The sequence below is a fragment of the Chiloscyllium punctatum genome, chromosome 25, assembly GCF_047496795.1.
Source record: "Chiloscyllium punctatum isolate Juve2018m chromosome 25, sChiPun1.3, whole genome shotgun sequence".
Lineage (NCBI taxonomy): Eukaryota > Metazoa > Chordata > Chondrichthyes > Orectolobiformes > Hemiscylliidae > Chiloscyllium > Chiloscyllium punctatum.
This window is the reverse complement of record NC_092763.1, coordinates 48,896,362-48,915,401: the sequence shown is the minus strand read 5'-3', so window position 1 is coordinate 48,915,401 and position 19,040 is coordinate 48,896,362. Positions and strand designations below refer to the sequence as shown.

Here is a 19,040-nt window from a genome sequence, read left to right as displayed (position 1 = left end):
GACCTGAAAAATATTGAGAGATTTTATTCTTCAGTGATTCAGCTAATTAAGGCAATAAGAAATGAGCCATACAAAGCACACTGGTGCCATGTTTGACATGTTGCCATTAGTTAACCACATTTGATATAGTATAGCAACCATGCTTACACTCCAGTTAAACTGGAAATTGCACATATTGGACACCAGCGAGGATAGATTACTCTCAGCTTTGGTGATTATCATGATCTTTGACTTACAAAGAAAAACCTGGTAGAGAAAGAAAAGTTAATTAACCAAAGGTGTGCAAGTTTGTGCAACAGTATGTCTGAAACCAGAAGCTTCAAGTATCAACATACAACACAATATAGGTACACACAATTTACCGGAAGTTTTACGCTGGTTATATTTTCTTTAAATTTTTCATACAGTTAAGCAAATTCAAATGTTTAACATTTTTTAACAGCAGGCATATCCAATTCATCTACAGAAGTATTAACACATACCTGTACACGTGTCAAATCATAATTATTAAAAGCCATACATTAATTTAGTTTATTATACAATAATTCTTTCCCTAGTCATTGTGCATCAGTAATTTTGAACTATAGAAATGGAAAGAGCTTCAATATCTCAATGCCTTAAAAAATTGACACTTCATAGACCATTGTTAAGAGAAAAAGTGTTCAAATATGCAGCTTTTATGATCTATTTGTCATTTATTAATTGCTGCTGCAGTGTTTGCATTAACAAAGCATCTTGTTTTCAAGAGCCATGACCATTATTTAACTGGATCGGTGTATTTTGAGAGTCAGATGGAAGAATGCTGAACAAACAATCCTAAATTTAATAAGTAATGAATATACGTGGATCAATAATAGTCCAATTGGATCAAGGGTATACAAACAAAAAAAAAGCTCAATTTGCTTTCTCTCAGATGAAATGTGCACATCAACATATTTTTATTTTCAGATCCCAAACATTTACAGTTTTCACTTTATGCAATCACAGGATTTAGGCTTTGCTGGCAAGGTCAGATGTTGGTACCCATCCTGAATGCCCTTAAGGTGGTTCTGGTGAAAAAGTCCAGCTGAACTGTGGTGGACTTCACAATCCCAGTCTCCTGTACAATGGGAAAGATCAAATACCAAAAACAGACTTGCCCTTCCCTCACTGAAAAGTGCATCAGAAACTATGATTCAATTCAGAGAGACTGGCTGACTGTCCTATGCAACTCAAAGATGAACATTTCCTACAGTGATTAAGATAACTCATTACAAAAATCAATCATTTTCAAACAAAACAGTTGCACCATAAAAAGGTTGGCAACCTAGCCAGGACGCAATTCCACTATGAATTTAGTAAGGTGTGAAGCAGTTTCTGCTTTATATTGATAGCATTATAAACATGGACTCAGGGTTTAAATCAACTCTGCAAAGTACTCCAGGATATCTAACTCTGCATTTAGGAATGAGTTCAGGCACTGAATTCAAGATGATACATTCCACATGAAAATGAAAAGACTTCTCACATACTACAGCTGTAGTACAAACATATTTTTAAGACTGGTACCAACTATTAAATATTTCAATTGCATCACTACTGATGCAAAAGTGGTATAACGATTTTTGTATTTAAGCTCAAATTAAAATTGAAGCAACTATCTAGTAAATGGGTAGATTTAGTGACAGGATGCAGAAGGGAAGTGAGAAATAAAAGGATTTTTTTGACAAGTCCTATGTTACCAGACTTGATTTTTAAAAAAAAATCACTCAGGTTGACTGCTTCTGTTATGAATAGCAAGACTCAATCTGGGGACTGATTTGTTGACAGATCCCAACAAAACTACTGTTGGAATGTTAAATATGGAATCAGGTTAGCAAAGATTAGAAATTAACTTCAGCAGCATGTAATAGTTTTTCGCATAAGTATCAAATACAAGCAGATAATTTAAATCACTTCCCCAAAACGTGGAACTCACTTTCCCTTTCATGTCAAATGGATGACCCACTTGTGAGTGTTTCAGCATTTGTAAACAAACGTAGATTTATTGAGTAACTAGCATGAATCAGATCTACAGTTTTATTTACCGATGTTAATTTTGAATCAATTTTTAAAACTTAGAACAGGGTCTAGTTACAGCAATGCAGTTATTAATTTCTGCATGGGATATGAGAGTTGCCAAGGCCTGCATTTTTTGCTGACCCCTACTGCTCGAAGAATTTGGGGTGAGTCGTCACCTTGAACAGTTACAGACCGAGCAGTGAAGGTAATCTCTGTTGTAATAGAGAATGTTCCAGTACTTCAATTATCACCACCCTTTCATCACTGAGTCAAAGTCAAAATATGATGGGAATTGAAAGGAAACTCAGAATTCCCATGTACCTTCTGCATATTTTCCTCTAGATGACAGAGATTCCACTGAGATTTTCTACCAAATGCCAGACATCACTATTACATTATTCAGCTGTAAGTAGTAGTTTTTATTTTAAGGCAGTTGGAATTAGAAACTGAGAACAAGTGCAGTTCTAAACACCACTTGAGAATCTCAACACCATCCAAAACAAAGTCACCTCCATGACTGGCGAGCAATCCACTACCTTAAAACTCACTCCCTCTACCACCAGCACACATTAGCAGCAGTCTAAAAATACACTGCAGCAACTCATGAAAAGGTCCTTCGATAACATTTTCCAAACTTGTGACCCCTATCACTTAGAACAAGGGCAGTAGGTACAGAGAAACACTCACCATTCTGACTTGGAACTATTATCACTGTTCCTTCACAATCCTAGAATTCTCTCCCTAACAGCACCTAGATCAGATGAACTGTAGCAATTATAGATGGCAGCTGAACACCACCTTATCATCAAAAACAATTTTTTTTAAAAAGGGACAGACAATAAATGCTGGTATTGCATTTACTATAATAAAGTTATGTCAGACATCATCAGGAGCACTAAACTATGCAAAAAAGTTATTTTGGCACTGAAAAAAGGTCCACTGGAATGATACCAGGATTTAAAGAGTTAAATGAAATTATATTTGGGTTTTTGACAGGAGTTGAGAGGTAATCTAGTCAAGTAGTTTTACAAACCAAAAGTTAGTTAAGGTATCGGGGGGACATGTAGCCTAGACTAAATAGGCATAGTTTTTCAAATTACAGTTGGACTGTTTAAAGTCAGGAAGCACATTTTCACTCGGAAACAAATGAAAAAAGAAATCACAAAGAAATAAAATCTATTTCCCAAAGGTTTATGGGTACTGCATCAGTTGAAATCACCAAGAATGAGACCAATAATAATTTCTTAACAGAAGTTTAAGGAATGGGTAATAGGTATGTAAAATAGATTAGAGGTAGAAATCAGTCACAGTCTGAATGAATAATGGAAGAGAAGGGGATCAAAAATGACACTTGCATATATGATACAGGTTGCACAAGCTGAGGCTAAGCTGCCCAGCTGCATGGACCAAATAAAACCTCGTTTCAATCCCATGATAGGAAATATGTAGTAATAGCCTGCAGGTAAAGTGGCTCATCAAATATCTGGAATGCTGCGATGCAGGTTCAAACTCATTCAAGCTTCTGAATGAGACAGTTTGTGCAGGAGAGAAAATAGAAGAACAAATCTTTTGACAGGCAAAATAGCAGCAATTTCATTCTATTGTAAGAAGTAACAGTAGCTCTTTTTTAAAAAAACTTCAGACATGCTAACTACAATCTAGAAAAGCAATATTTTTGAAAACGTCATTAAACATTGAGTGGCTTCACATGATAGACCAAATCCAAAGTCGAAAGTCCTTCTGTATTGTGTAGGTAAGAATATTATTAATAAAAAGGTTTGATATTACTCTATAGTGCTCACATCCACTTTGTTTTTTTTTCAAAACAAGGGACCCAATACAAAAAGGACATGCTGAAACAAGTGAAAAAGATCTGTTCATGGACATTTTCACCACAGATAAACATTACACTGGGGAAAATAGAATACCCTCAACTAAGGTGACTTATTGCAGAAAGTTAAAATGCCCACCCCTCCCCTTTAAAAAGGCTGGAGATAGCATCATAAATTATATTTAGATTTGTTAGATGTTTTACCTAAAGCAGCTGAAAGCCATCTCAGTATGTCCGAATCAAGGGAGGGGAAAAAACTGGCAGCTAGGGTTACCTTAATCATCATTAGTGATGCTGTTTGTAAAGTGCTTGACCAGACATCAAGTAATAACATGATCAAGCTCAGCTGTGATGTCTAGTGGTCAAATAGCCCATTGATACATAGTGTCAAGACATATGCATAAGGAAGTCTCTAGGACAAGGCACCAGAGAAGGGGTGACACGCATGGAGCTGTGTTCAACAAGAGATTAATGCTTCCAGAATGGAAAGGAATAAAATTGGAAATATCCAAACTATGATTTAGAAAAAAAATTTAAAAAGTTAAATTGTTAGAAAATAAAAATTATAATGGAAAAATTTGGCTCCCGTGTAATAGCCACTTCTCTGTAGCAGGAGCACTCTTTAACTTTCTGTAGGAGTTAAATTCTTCCCAGACTGTTCTGCCTTGGCAGGATACAAATCCTTTGTGTAATACCACAGTAGAATTCTGTGCAATGATGAGGAATACTCTCAAGTTGGTTAGCAACAACTTGCCAGTCAGTTATATCGCAATCTTTTGAATGGGAAGATTCCAAGATAATGCTCACAAATGCTATAAAAAGGTCTTCTTTTGATTTGTAACCATGCTGAAAAGGCAAGCAGGCCTCACAAAATCATACAGCAATTGCTTTCTCCAGTCTTCTCCCGATTTCTTTGACCTGAACAAAAAACAAAATAAAATCTCTAATAAAAATAGAAAAGATGGCTAATAGACAATAATTTTAACCCTACATTTAAAAGGTGCAATTTTCAGTTTTCCTAAGAACCTATTTGGTTAGATCATGCTTTGGTGATTAATAAAAAGGACATTAAATCTTCTTCACCTTTCTTTTACCCTCGTATCGATTTCAATAGCCTAATGGGTAAATGTCAAGTGCAGTAGTGAACTGCGAGTCTCAACTTCCAGATTTCTAGTCTGTCCTGACATACCCAATCAGAATGTAATGTTGGCCTAGATGTTATGAAATGAAATGAAATGAGAGATGAAACAGGAGGTCACAGACAAGACAACTTGGGGGGGGGGGAAGAAGTAGTGTGGACAACAAGAATTAGGAACAGGAGTAGGGCGTATGGCCCCTTCAGCCTGCACCGCCATTCAATAGGATCATGGCTGATCTGACATTCTTCATATTTTATATTAACTAACTAATTTGACCAAAGCAGTATAGATATTTCAAGACACACATTCCAGAAGAACGCCAAGAGACTAGCAGCTGAGTAGATTTTGCCTTTCCTAAAACTATCCTATTTCTGGATATTTTTAAATTGGGAAAAAAAGATCCTGCAGTTGTAGGTACATATGTCTATTTTAACATTATTTACAATGTAGTGACAATGATGGACATGAAAAGTTTTATTCAAGCTTTGTCTGGAGCAGTAAAATGTCAGTTACAGCAAAATACACAATCATATTATGTGCATTCTCCTCCAATCCTGACATAATACTTCAACTAGGCCAACTGACTACACAATAACTTCTTCTCCTCAAATATTGTTAACCTTCCCAAACCCTCACATTGACACATTGAGAAAGTTACGTGATTGTTCCATTTTTCAGGGGAGAAACAGCTTGATGGAAGCTAAGTACCTAGGTAACACTAAGCCACTCAGACCAGGACGTGCAGGTGCAAATGCCAAAGTAGGATAACTGTTGCAATGGCTTGAAGCAGGCAGTCAGGATTTCTAGTACCTCTAATCTAGTGTCCTTGCCAAATGTGATCACAAGTGTGGGTACCGAGCAACAGCAGATTATAGCTTCAACATAGTATTCTCCATGGTTGAGCAATCTGTGAACCTCGTAGATGAGGCTTAAATGTAAAGAGTAATTATTTGAATCATGTACGAGACAACTGTCGGTATCCTGGAATCATACCTAATCAGGAATCCTACTTTCAGATGATCAAAAATTAAGAAAAAGGATTTATATCATCGTTGTCAAATTTAATTATTCTACTGTATAAGAGAGTGTGGGGAAGAAGTATGTAACCACTTCAACAATGTCAGCTGAGTACACACATTGCATGACTCAACCTTACCTTGGGAGTTGGGTTCTGGCAATGTCTCTCTGGCAACTAAGTGCATCACTGTCATCCTTCCAGGAGGAAGCTTCAGAGCTTTGAAAGAAGGGACATTAGTTTTCAGAATATATTAGCATAACAGATATGCACAAAACTGGAGGCAATCATGCAAATTCAGTTGGAGGGTAGGATTTCAGAAAGATAAAAGGGATATGCACTTTGATTCTGGGATGAGACAAGTAATGCTCTTTAGATACGTGCTCTGAAAGCCTTTAGATTTTCATCATATTTATCAATTATTTGGAGTAAGTGAGAATATACTGAATTGTATGGATAGGAATCGGAAATTACACACAGACACAAGAAAAATTTGGACACAGGACAAGATCATCCAGTTTGGTTTTTTTCCCCTCCTTGCGTTTGGACTATTGATTCAAGGTGATGCAAAATTACAAACTGTGGAAAAAGCAAACCCATTCAATTCTTGTATACACAAATCATTAAAGTCAATCATTTAAATTTAAGAGACTTCTGGTCAGTACCTCAAAATGGCTTAGATACAAGAGAGACAATACGTTTCAGTTGTATGGAGCTTTACAGTGGGTACAGTACAAATTAATCAGAATGACAGCCAGGTTTAATGAATTAAAATTATTTGCATACAGTTTGCTTGCATTTCCGGGAGTTTAAAGATCAACTGTGATTGAGACATTATGCTTATAAAGTTTAAAAAGAACTTGTAGCATAGATACACAGAATATTTCCTCTGGTGGGAAAAAACAGAATATCAAAGTTTAAAATTACAGCCAGGCCATTCAACAGCAAAATCAGAAACTTCTGCAAATAAAGGCATACAGTTCCCATCCCACAAAAGACTATGGATGTTAGATCAACTAAAAATTTTCAACATTGAGAAGGATACCTTTTGTCAAATCAATATCAGTGGATACATAATAAAGGTAGGTAGAGAAACTGAGGTACAAATCAACCATGATTAAATGAAAACTCAAGGTGTTGATTAACATACTCACTAAGAGATTATACAGTAAACATGCATCAATGTGATTATCCTCTTTCAGAGACTGATATGTTCTATTTACGATTTCTATTAAAATCAATGCAGGAGCAACACATTGCCCGAACTTATCAAAAGTTTTCATTTCTAAAATATTCCACGTAATTTGGAACTTACCCCCCAAGGTAACATTTCCATGTAAAAACCTTCCTTGGTAAATGAGCCGGAGAATGCTGGGGCTACTAACTTGTTCTTCATCCCAGTCTGAAAATATTGTGATGAAAAATGTTACTTGCAATTGAAAAATAAACATCTCAAAAAGTATTCTTTCTGCATACAAAACTACATTCAATACTTAACACTGGAGTTCAGTGCCATTTGAAAATGGAGACCAAAGCAGCAAAATCCAAAACATTGCATTAGGTAAGTGTCAGGGCAAGCAAAAAAACTTTAACTCTCAGATTTCACTGAAATCTGACTCAAACTTTCACAACAGGGGAAACAGGGACAGAGGAAGGAAAACAAATATCGTCACAAAGGAAAAAGATTTGGCAAACAACTCAGTTAGAGGAACAATAATTTTTAAAACACAAACAGCGGAAAGAAAAACGGTGTGGTGATCAATAAGGAGACATGGCATAAAAATGGTTGAACAGTATGCTTTTTAAAAACAAAATAGGGTAGGCAATGCCTAGTGGTATTAATCACTGGACTGTTAATCCAGAGACCCAGTAATGCTCTGGGAACCCAGGTTCAAATCCTTCATGGTAGATTGTGTAAATGGAATTCAGTTCATATTTGGAATCAAGAGTATAATCGTGGCTATGAATCCACTGTTGATTGTCAGAAATCTCTATCTGGTTCACTAATGTCCTTTAGGGAAGGAAACTGCCATCCTTACGTGGTCTGGTCTACATGTGACTCTAGACCCATAGCAAATGTGGTTGACTCTCAACTGCCCTCTGGATAATTAGGGATGGGCAACAAATGCTGGCCTAGCCAGCAATGCCCTCATCCTGTCAACAAATATTAAAAATAACCCTTTGATAATCCAGTACAATTATTAGCCACGGCTATAGTAAGATCACAAGTTTAATTAGTTCTCAAACCATTTCAGAATGACCCTGGGTATTAACAAAGTGTGGTTAGGACTCAAACTTCTGTTAAGCGGTTTCTTTCCAATAATACGGTGACATGTTTCTCATTGCTGATAAAGGGCTCTTGCCTGAAACGTCAATTCTCCTACTCCTCGGATGCTGCCTGACTGCTGTGCTTTTCCAGCACCACACACACACAGCTGTGACACATTTCTCGTCAACATACACACACGAACCAAAAACCACATTCATTATGTATGTAAAGAACGAGCACTGAAATTTTTATCTGCCTTCAAGAGTATGCATGATGGGCTTGACAATCCACTCAACACAAATAGATATGCAATTCTATTTTACTCTTTATGGAAACCCAACTTCTATTAATAGGTAAACAGCTCTGGGGAAATCACAGCCGTTATCAGTGGCTGACACCACCAGAAAAGATCAGGATGCGTGTAAATTTGGAGCGTACTTTGTGGCAGAGAGCTAGAAATTCTCTATTTGATCAGTTTCTTACACGATATACAGAACAAGATTTGTTCAGGTGTCTGTTATATATGATCTGAAAAATCCATGTCTACATTCAAGAGACCAGCTACTGAGAATTCCACATAGACTTTATTTGCCTGAAAACAGACAATACAAAATCCAAAGGAGATTAGAAAAGTTAAATTCCAACAACTGGTTTAGCAATTCCAATCTCCAAACCTACATAGGAATACACATTTAATCATTGAAATCAGTAGTTTCAGAACAGAATACCAAGGTAAGTCTTCCAGTGTTCACGTAACAAGAATGAATCCACCTTTTGCCTTTGTCGAGATCCACATGGGGAAACCATAACTAAAACAATAAAATTTACAGTATATCCCACTTAAAATGACTATGTTGTCAACAGTTTCACTCTTAAATCTTACTTTAAATTATTGGGCTGGATATGTGTTAAACAGGAATTAATGGGCAAGTGATACTTCAATTAAAATAAATTTCACTTTCAAAAAAAAAATGAATCTAATAATCCCTTACACAACTACTCACATTACTGCAGACTTGTTGCACTACATTGCTACACAGTTCCAGGCTTTGCGGTTCCTCATTCATTGAGGGCAGAACAAGAATCTAATATTAACAGAGTTTTCACCTCAGTTTCACAAGCACAAACATTATCAGCAAGGCATACTTCTACAAATCTTCTCTCCCTTAAGATTACGATGGTTTATTTTTCCAGACCTGCTTTTAAAATTCATTCACAGAATGTGGGTGCCAATGGCTAAGCCAGCAGTCATTGCTCATCCCTAAGTTGGCCAGAGGGCAGTTGAGAGTCAACCACATTGCTAGGGATCTTGAGTCCCATGCAGGTCAGAACAGATGAGGATAGCTGATTTCCTTCCCAGAAGAACATCCGTGAGCCAGATGTGTTTTCCAACAATCGACAATGGTTATTAAAAAGCAGTCAGTAGATTCTTAATTCTCAGAATATTTTAATTAAATGTAAATTCCACCATCTGCCATGGTGAGATACAAACCTGGTTCCCCAGACCATTAGCTTAGTTTCTGGATTAAATAGTCTAGTCATTGTCTCCCCAGCTAATAACATCTGTTTGGGTTGGGATTTAAAAATAGGAGAGTCAGGTTATAACTGCAGAGTATTGTCGAGACTGCACCTGGAGTACTGTGTACAGCTTGACCTCTGGATTTAAAAGATGTACAGCAATGGAGATAGTTCAAAAGAGATTCATTAGGTTGATCAGAAACAAAAGCAGAATTTACTGAAAACTCAGCAGGTCTGGCAATATCTGAAGAGAAAGCAGACATTTTGGGTCCAACTGACCCTCTTTCAGAACAGACCCAAAATATTAACTGCTTCCTCTCTACAGATGCTGCCAGACCTGCTGAGTTTTTCCAGCAATTTCTGCTTTGGGTTTCCAGCATCAGCAGTTTTTTGTGCTTTTTCTCCAAACCAAGCTGATGCTGGAGATGAAGGGATTGACTTATCAAGAACAGCTGAACAAGTCAGGCCCTTAGAAGATTAACAGGTGGTGATCTTATCGAAACATACAAGATTCTAAGGAGGTTTGACAGCTTAAAAGCTGAGAAGAAGTTTTCACTCATGGGGGAAATCTTGATATAGAGGACGTACACACATTCCCACCTATCCTGGATCACCACTCCATTGCTTAACAAGAATCTTTATCCTACCTTAAAAATATTCAAGGCTTCGACCATATTTTAAAAAGGATCAGAGTTCTAAAGACTCAATCCTCAGAAAACATTTTGCTTTATCTATTCAAAATATCCTCTCCATTCTACCCTGTCAAGACCACTCAGGATTTTAAATCAACTCTGACTCTAAACTCCAATGGATATGCGCCTCGCCTATCTAACTTGTTCACAAGACAATCTGCCCATTTCAGGTATTAATTTTATAACCTCTCTCTGAATTGCTTCCAAAGTATTAACATTATTTCTTATATCATGAAACCAATACCATATACAGTACTCCAGATGTGGTTTAATCATTGCCATGTATAACTTAAGCATAGCCTCCAACTTTTGCATTAAATTCCCTTCATTGTATATAATAATGTTCTACTAGCTTCCTGAAAAAGCAGTCTTAAATCATTACTAAAAACTAACTGCAATTTCTAATATTTTATAAGTCTGTCTAAAGAGTGAGGAAATTGAAGCTAACCTTTCAATGGGATTCTTACACTAGCATATTCATGGTTACATTCAGGACTTCTCTCAAAAATCTGTAAATTTCTACCTCCTAAATCTTGAAATACATCAGTCTACATTCTCATCTCACTACATTCTTTTGGATTATGACACATTTAAACATCTCTCTTTCTTCGAATCTCAGAATTACGGAAATCTTTAGTCTAAGGGAATTTTGCCTTTTCCTTTGTGAAACCCAAATATATTGTCACCAAACCAGCATTTTCTGATTTATTCTGCCTGCTCCATCAATTAGTTATAACCTAGATTTTCAACAATGGCACTTCAGTTTGGTTGCTTTGCTTGAAAATATGAATAGAAAAATCAAAATTCTGAACCAAAAAAACTACATTAAAATTATTTCAAAGTAATGAATTAACTGATTTCTAGTTTTGCTTCCATGGTTCAGGATTTCATCCCAAGTTAGAACCAACCGGTGAAAAGGTTTCCCTGGAAATTTGATACATATTATCACAAATACCTGCAAAATACCTAGAACACTCACCCATGGGCCAGTTTTCATAGACATATTTGGCAATATCTGCAGCAGAATCGTTTGGTGAAAACATGAACTCTTGTGTCTTCCCACTAACTAGAATAAGGCGCAAGTTTATCTGCAGGGAACAGAAATGACAGAAAAAGTGAAACTGTGGCTAAATACAGAACAAAGACTAATATCCAGTACAGCTCAAAGGAATTTTCCTCTTAGACCACAGGAGCCTGTAAGTCTCAAAATATTTCAGCAAGATTCATCTTGGACAAAACTGTGACCAGCAGAAAAACGAAAACAATTCTCAGACAACCAGACAGCTCAGAGCACACAATTGCACTGCGAATTATACAGCTAAGTTGTACAAAATGATGGTCATTTCAGCTACAACGTTAGCTAATCTGTGGATGATGTAGTTGGCTTATAGTTGTTTTCACTGGAGCGAGCTATGAATCAACGATAATGGTAGTTGGATGGGGTCAAGAAAAGGAGATAGAGAAGCAAGCCTTACTATTTCAATTACTGTGTGTTGGTAGCCATTTGAAATGTGTATTTATAGATGACAGGAAAGAGAAGAATCAGCCATAACACTTCCCAGCACAGCAGTTAAGTAACCTGCTACTATGTCTTAAATGCTGAAAATGCACAGCAGGTCAAGCAGCATCCAAGGAGCAGGAGTATGTCTTAAATGGCAACTAACTAGCAGTTACAGTTCTGCATATGCCAGTGGCAAGAAAAAGAAAATCATACCTTGAGAAAAAATAATTTTTATGAGCAGTGTCTAAGTACAAGAAACTTTTTAAACATAACTTGAGAAAAAAAAACACTCAGATGATATGGCCATTGTTAATTATAGGAAAAACTGAGTGCTTATAAAATATTAACGTTTTGTATAGAGTTCTGCTGAAAACAAAAGAATACTAGAGGGCTGACAAAAAAAAGCTTTTCGATCCTTGTAATTATACAAGTGACCAATGTTAGTGTGGAAATAAAAAAAAACTTAAAGATATAAAAAACAAAGACAAAGGCTGTTTGGTTGCATGCATTTGGTTACCTTGTTTTTTTTTAATTCATTCATGAAATGGGATGTTGCTGACACTGGGGCAACACTCATGCCTTAGTTGTCATTGAAGGTGGTGGGCTGCCTTCTTAAACCATTGCAGTCCATTTGATGTAGTAAATCCATTATGCCATTTGGGAATCCCAGGATTCTGGCCTAGCGATATAGCTGGAGAAGGTTGTGGCAGAGGAAGACCTGGTGAAAATGTCCTGGAATATAGGTGACTAACTTCAAACCATAATCATCCTTTGTGCCACAAATGTCTTCATCCAATTTCCGCTTTTGCTTAAGCTTTTTCATGCCACACTTAGTCATGTGCAACCTTAATGTCAAGGACAGTCACTCTCACCTCACCTCTGGAATTCAGCTTCTTTGAGCGTGTTTAGATCAAGACTATACGGAGGTCAGGAGCTTAGTGGCGCTGGTGGAACTCAAACTGGACATCAGTGAGCAGGTTATTTCGGAGTATATGCTGCTTGGTAACACCAATGATAATTTCCATCACTTTACTGATAAATGACAGTGAGTGGGTGGTAAGTGGGTGGATATATCTGTTTGTGAGAGATACACACACAGGACATACCTGGGCAATTATCCATATTGAAAAAATGTGTTGCTGGAAAAGCAGCATCAGGTCAAGCAGCATCAAAAGAGCAGGAGAATCTATGTTTCGTGCATAAGCCCTTCTTCTGTCCCATTCCTGAAGAAGGGCTTATGCCCGAAGCGTCGATTCACCTGCTCCTTTGATGCTGCCTGATCTGCTGCGCTTTTCCAGCAACACATTTTTCAGCTCTGATCTCCAACATCTGCAGTCCTCACTTTCTCCCAATTATCCATATTGTCAGGTAGATGCCAGGTGTTGTAGCTGTACTGGAACAGCTTGGCAGAGTTGTAGTATGTTTAGAAGCTCCACATGGAGTGCATCAAATTGGGTGAAGACTGGTACGTGATACTGTGGATCTCTGGAGGAGGCAGGGATGGAACATCTGTTCAGCCCTTCTGACCAAAATGTTTGCCACAAATGCTTCAGTCTTATGTTTTGCACTAAGGTGCTTGACTCTCCCATTACAGAGGATAGAATGTTTGTGGAGTCTCCTCCTGTTTAGTTGTTCACCATGTACTACTGGATGTAACGGAACAGGAGAGCTTAAATCTGTTCTATTGGTTGTAGAAATCACATCTCTGCCATTAGCTTCCTGCTTATGCTGGTTGCCACGCTAATCAACCTGACATGTGGCTTCAATAGGTAGACACCTTATTTTTAGGTGTGCTGTAACTTGCATACCCTGGTTCTTCACTGAACCAGGGTTGATAACTTGATTATATTGGTAGAATAGGGAAGGTGCTGTCTAAGACATTGCAGATTGTGTTGGAGGACAGCTCTGCTGCTGACAGCATAGAGCACCTTGTGGGCACCCAGTCTTGAGTTGCTTGGTCGCACCAATGTCTGTCCCATTTAGCAGAGTGATAGAACCAAAACCACAAAATGGAATGGATTCTCAATTTAAAGGTGAAACTTCATCACCACAAGGGCTGTGCTATGGTCACTCTTACCAATACTGACATGCATTTATGGCAGCCAGAATATGAAGAGGAGGTTAAGTTTGTTCTTCTTTTTTGTTAGCTCCCTCACCACCTGCCACAAACCTAGCCTAGTACAAAGTCAAATATTAGTGTTGCTGCCGAGCCTCTGTTGATGGTGGAATTTGAAACCCAGTGTTTCCTCCAAGTGACATTCAACATGGAGGAGTTACCGATTCAAAAGGATGAGAGAGGATGGTATGGTGTTATTTAGCATGAGGTTTCCTTGTTGTGGTTCTGTTCGCCGAGCTGGGAATTTGTGTTGGAGACGTTTCGTCTTCTGTCTAGGTGACATCCTCAGTGCTTCTGTGTTGTTTCCTCCGGCATTTATATTGCCGACAACAAGAAGCGGCAGAGACAAACCACTATAAATGCCGGAGGAAAGATCACAGAAGCACTTCACAGGAGGCTCCCAAGCACTGAGGAGGTCACCTAGACAGGGGACGAAACGTCTGCAACAAATTCCCAGCTCAGCGAACAGAACCACAATGAGCACCAGAGCTACAAATCTTCTCTCAAATTTTGAATGAGGTTTCCTTGCCCGTGTTTTATCTGGTTCCACAAGACAACATGCCATCCAGAATCAATGTTGTGGAAAACTACCGTCTCTGCTTGGTCTGTCCTGCAGATGTGACAACATAATCCAGGGATGGTGAAGGTAGTGTATGGGACATTGTCTGTAAAATATATGATTCTGTGAACATGATTATTCCTTGACTAGTCTGACAGTCAATTCTCCCAATTTAGCCGCCAGTCCCCTCTCAATGCTAGTAATGGACATTGTTGGGTTGACAGGGCTGTGCTTGTCATTGTCTTCAGTGCCTAGGTAGATGCCAAGTGGTCCATCAGGTTTCATTTTATCTTTAGAAACTTTATCACGATTGTTAACTTGCGAGGCCATCTCAGAGTGCAGTTAAAAGTATACCACATTAGTCATGTGTCACAGGAGTCACATTACTCCCTTCTATAAAAAAAGATTAGTGAACCATACAAGTTTTTCCAACAATTGACAGTGGTTTCTTAATTCCAGTTTTTAAAAATTGAATTCCAATTCATCAGGCATGGTGGGATTTGAACCTACGTCTCCAGATTAATAGTCTAGTGATAATACCACTAGCTATCACCTTCCCATTATTTTTTTTACACTAAAAATCAAGGCATTGGATGCTACAGTTAAAAAAATGCAGAAATTCCATCAGCAGCACCAGTTACATTGCAAAGTCACCACCCTCTTCCTCACTTTAGTGTTAGACATTTGGTATAAAAAGTACAAAAGGGTGACAATGAGAAAAATAGAAAGAAAAGAAAAATGCAAGGAAAGTACGGATTAAAAGTTATACAGCCAAGCAACTGACTGGTGCCACTGACTACGGACAGCCACAAAAGCAAAATATCTGGAAACAATAGGTACAAGCAAAGTCAGAGTTTATTCCATTGGTCCTTGCAGAGCCATCTGTTACAGCCAGACAAGGGATACTCTCAGACTGGAACACAATTACACATTCGGAGTGAAAAATGTCAGCTGCAATAAATGAAGAAACACAGCTAGCATTTCAATTAAGAGTAATATCAAACTACACAAACACACTCTAGCACTAACAAATCGAGCTGTAGTCGGTTAAAATGTGGCCGATACAAACTCGTCTGATGCATGCAATGACACTTGCACTTCCAGTGTTGGCTGTAACATCGAGTGTTGATAGTATTCACATTCAGAATTAAATTACTGACAGAAAGAAAGTTCAAAGCACAACATTCCCCTCAATTTGGCAATCTCACTTTCAATGCTACATAAACAAATGATAATTTTGCATCATAAAATATTTAATCCAGAATATATAAATGAACTATTGCTATACATAAGCCTCTCTATTGATACCATTACATGAATAAAGATCCTTCTGTGCAGAATGCTAAATGTAAGTGAGAAGCCACGTAATGGTACACCGTCACAAATCAGTCTGCAGAAGAGGGATGAAATGTTGACAAGATGACAAATGTCACTTAATTAATAATATGGACAATATGATGGCTAAGGAAATTAAAATGCTCATTAACAGAACTGATCCACTTTGAGATGGATGATCAAAAACTCATATTACATTCCCAAAAGTATCAATAAAATACACAAAACCTGAAATGTTATGAATGACCAACTTCATGAAACTAGTGAGTCCCCACACACCAAATCACTCCCCCCCCCCCTCAAGAATACCAGTAAATATTCTAATCAAAGTCACTGACATTGTAGTAGTGTCTGGAAAGTTGCCTTTCAAAGAAGTCAGACAAAATAGCCCCATTACCCACGATAATACTTTTAGAAAAAGAAATATGGAGGTATTCCTAGTTATAGATGACATCACAAGTATAATTTTAATATAGATTAGAATCTTTGTTGTAGTTGCAATTGAACACAAAAAAAAGGTGATAAATTTGGATTGCAGCAGAATAAAAGACAGCGATGCTGTAGCTTCCAACTGGCATAGCTGGACTACCCATTAAAGTCCTGGGCATGTACAAATAAGACTTCTAACCTTTAAATTTAAAATTTTAGATACTTTGGAAGAAGGTCTGCTCACAAAGCCTGATGTTTTCTTGTAATCTGATCCAAAGTTAAATATCAGACTTGCACACTTAATCAAATCGGACGAAACAGAGAAAAGAAAATGGCTGGAATGATTAAATCTCATGTCTACAGTGCTGAAATTGAGAGCTCCCTCTTCAGTTTTCCTATTTGTTTATTAGGTTAGCAATCAGAAGCTGCTGGAAAACTGGTTATAAGCATGACATTCTTTACTACTTTAAATGTATTCCTCATTATACTATAAAAGGCAATGATTAATAATGCACTCAGCAACCACAGTTTTATAAATCTTGCAAGGACATATGCCATCAACAACAGAGATTCAGTGCTTTAATTTCACCTTGCAGAATAATTTATAGCTGCTGGCCAGCATTCCGACAGCTCTTGCTATCCTCAGTGCATCTTCCAAATGCTGTTCAAAATGTGGAACACAGTACTAATTGATCACCCAGAGGTTGCCTTGCCCACATCTGACCCAATTCCACAAGATATAATGGGGTCTGGAATCAGTGGTGCAGACTTCCAGGGCCAGACCTGACTGACTGCATGTTACCACCAGTAAGGCAAGACACACCAAGGGATGATAATATATGCAACTGGCATTGGCAGACAAGTATTATGACCATGACAGACTTTTGCTCAACTCTGACAGCTCACTAAACTTTGGCACAAGTTGCTAGAGATGTGAATAAAGTGGTTTCTGTGGCATCTGATAGCCTACACATGCTTCTGTGTCCAAATCAAATGCCAAGGTTGATGCATAGTTTCTAAATTATGCTTAGTCTCATGTCCCCAGATCCTGTCCACTGCTGGAAGTGTGATAGATATACTCTCACTTCCTTGGATAGCAGCAGGACTAAAAAAAATCAAGTACAGCACCATAAATAACAGCCAACTAGATCGATATACCATTTCAGTGGCAGCAGCTTATATCATTTACAAGATGCATGCAGCAACACACCATGGCTCCTCCAACAGCACAATTCAAACGTGCAGTGCTTTGACCAGTTACATCAATTATGGGATCACTTAGTTCTATTCCTAGCATTTTCCTTCTATTGTTTAGCCTTATGTTGAGGATTCATTAGTTTAGTGCACCTTGCTGTTCCTGACTTCTCTCGTATTCCTCCCTGAACTATAATTGGATCCATTGTTTGATGGTAATGGCAGAGTGAAGGTTATAGTTTTGGAATTCTGCTGTTGCTGACAGGTCTTAAATTCCCAGTTTTGAGCTGCTAGATCTACTTGGAATCTGTTTCATTTAGTACAATGCCACAAAATACTATCTTCAGTGCAAAGACAGGAATTCATCTCTACAACAATATCATGGTGGAAACTCTTACTAATACCATCATGGACAGGTGCATCTGTAAAACGTAAAACGGTGAGGACAAGATCACTTGCTGGCTTTCTCACCTCTGCCACAGGGGCGAGTGTAGCAGCCAATTTTTTTATGATTTAGCCAGTTTGGTTAGTACTAGGAGAGTTACACAACACCTGGTGTTAATGGTAGATTGTCTTTGTTAACCTCTGTACTACATGCAAGTAATATTCAACATTGAAGAGCATACTTTTATCAGGTAGGGCAGTAGTTGATCAGCCTCAGAGTATATCATCCTATACTCTGCTTTCAAACAAACAGTTACCAAATCATTCAATTCTACAAGATCACCATCTCCCTTAGGCGAAAGTGAGGACTGCAGATGCTGGAGATCAGAGCTGAAAAATGTGTTGCTGGAAAAGCACAGCAGGTCAGGCAGCATCAAAAGGAGCAGGAATGAAGAAGGGCTTATGCCCGAAACATCGATTCTCCTGCTCCTTTGATGCTGCCTGACCTGCTGCGATCTCCCTTAGGCCCACACATTTCCTGTGATACCATACTCCTTGCTCAATACCTAATCAGGAGAACTTCCAAATTTCATTGCTGAACAAAACCTGCAACCAAAACTACTGTTTTCATCATCACACGTTTATTACTGAATCCAACTTCCTCTCCAGATGGTGTCAAACACTGGAATAATGCACACAAACTCATAAATTGCAGATTATTTGCAAGAGCTACTCTTGAACTATTTCAACATCATTAGCACCTTCAAACAACAAACCAAAGTGTGAGGTTATCAAATCGGCAAATAGAAACTGTGACAATTAGTAAACCAAGTTAAATAGTATAAACAACAACCCACCTTATCAACAGATGTAGAAGCCATGCTGGAGACGTTTGCTAAATATAGCACCCAATATCTGTGATATTTTTCTTTGGAGGGAGGGGAATGGCGAGAAGACGAGTGCCCTTAATCGGACCAGGGACAGCCCTCCAGGATTAGAAGAGTCCAGCCGTGGGAAG

The 19,040-nt window shown here is 38.0% G+C and overlaps 1 protein-coding gene across 1 annotated transcript; it reads right to left on the bottom strand.

The window, feature by feature from the left end:
- Positions 1–357: 357 nt before the first annotated feature.
- LOC140495919 (ubiquitin-like protein 3) lies at positions 358–19,038 on the bottom strand. Its single transcript, XM_072595217.1, has 5 exons — positions 18,880–19,038; positions 11,484–11,592; positions 7,341–7,427; positions 6,167–6,244; positions 358–4,789 (listed from the first exon to the last, which is right to left on the bottom strand). The coding sequence occupies exons 1-5, from the start codon at positions 18,901–18,903 to the stop codon at positions 4,737–4,739; spliced, it is 351 nt and encodes a 116-aa protein (XP_072451318.1). The 5' UTR covers positions 18,904–19,038; the 3' UTR covers positions 358–4,736.
- Between the last annotated feature and the right edge of the window lie 2 nt (positions 19,039–19,040).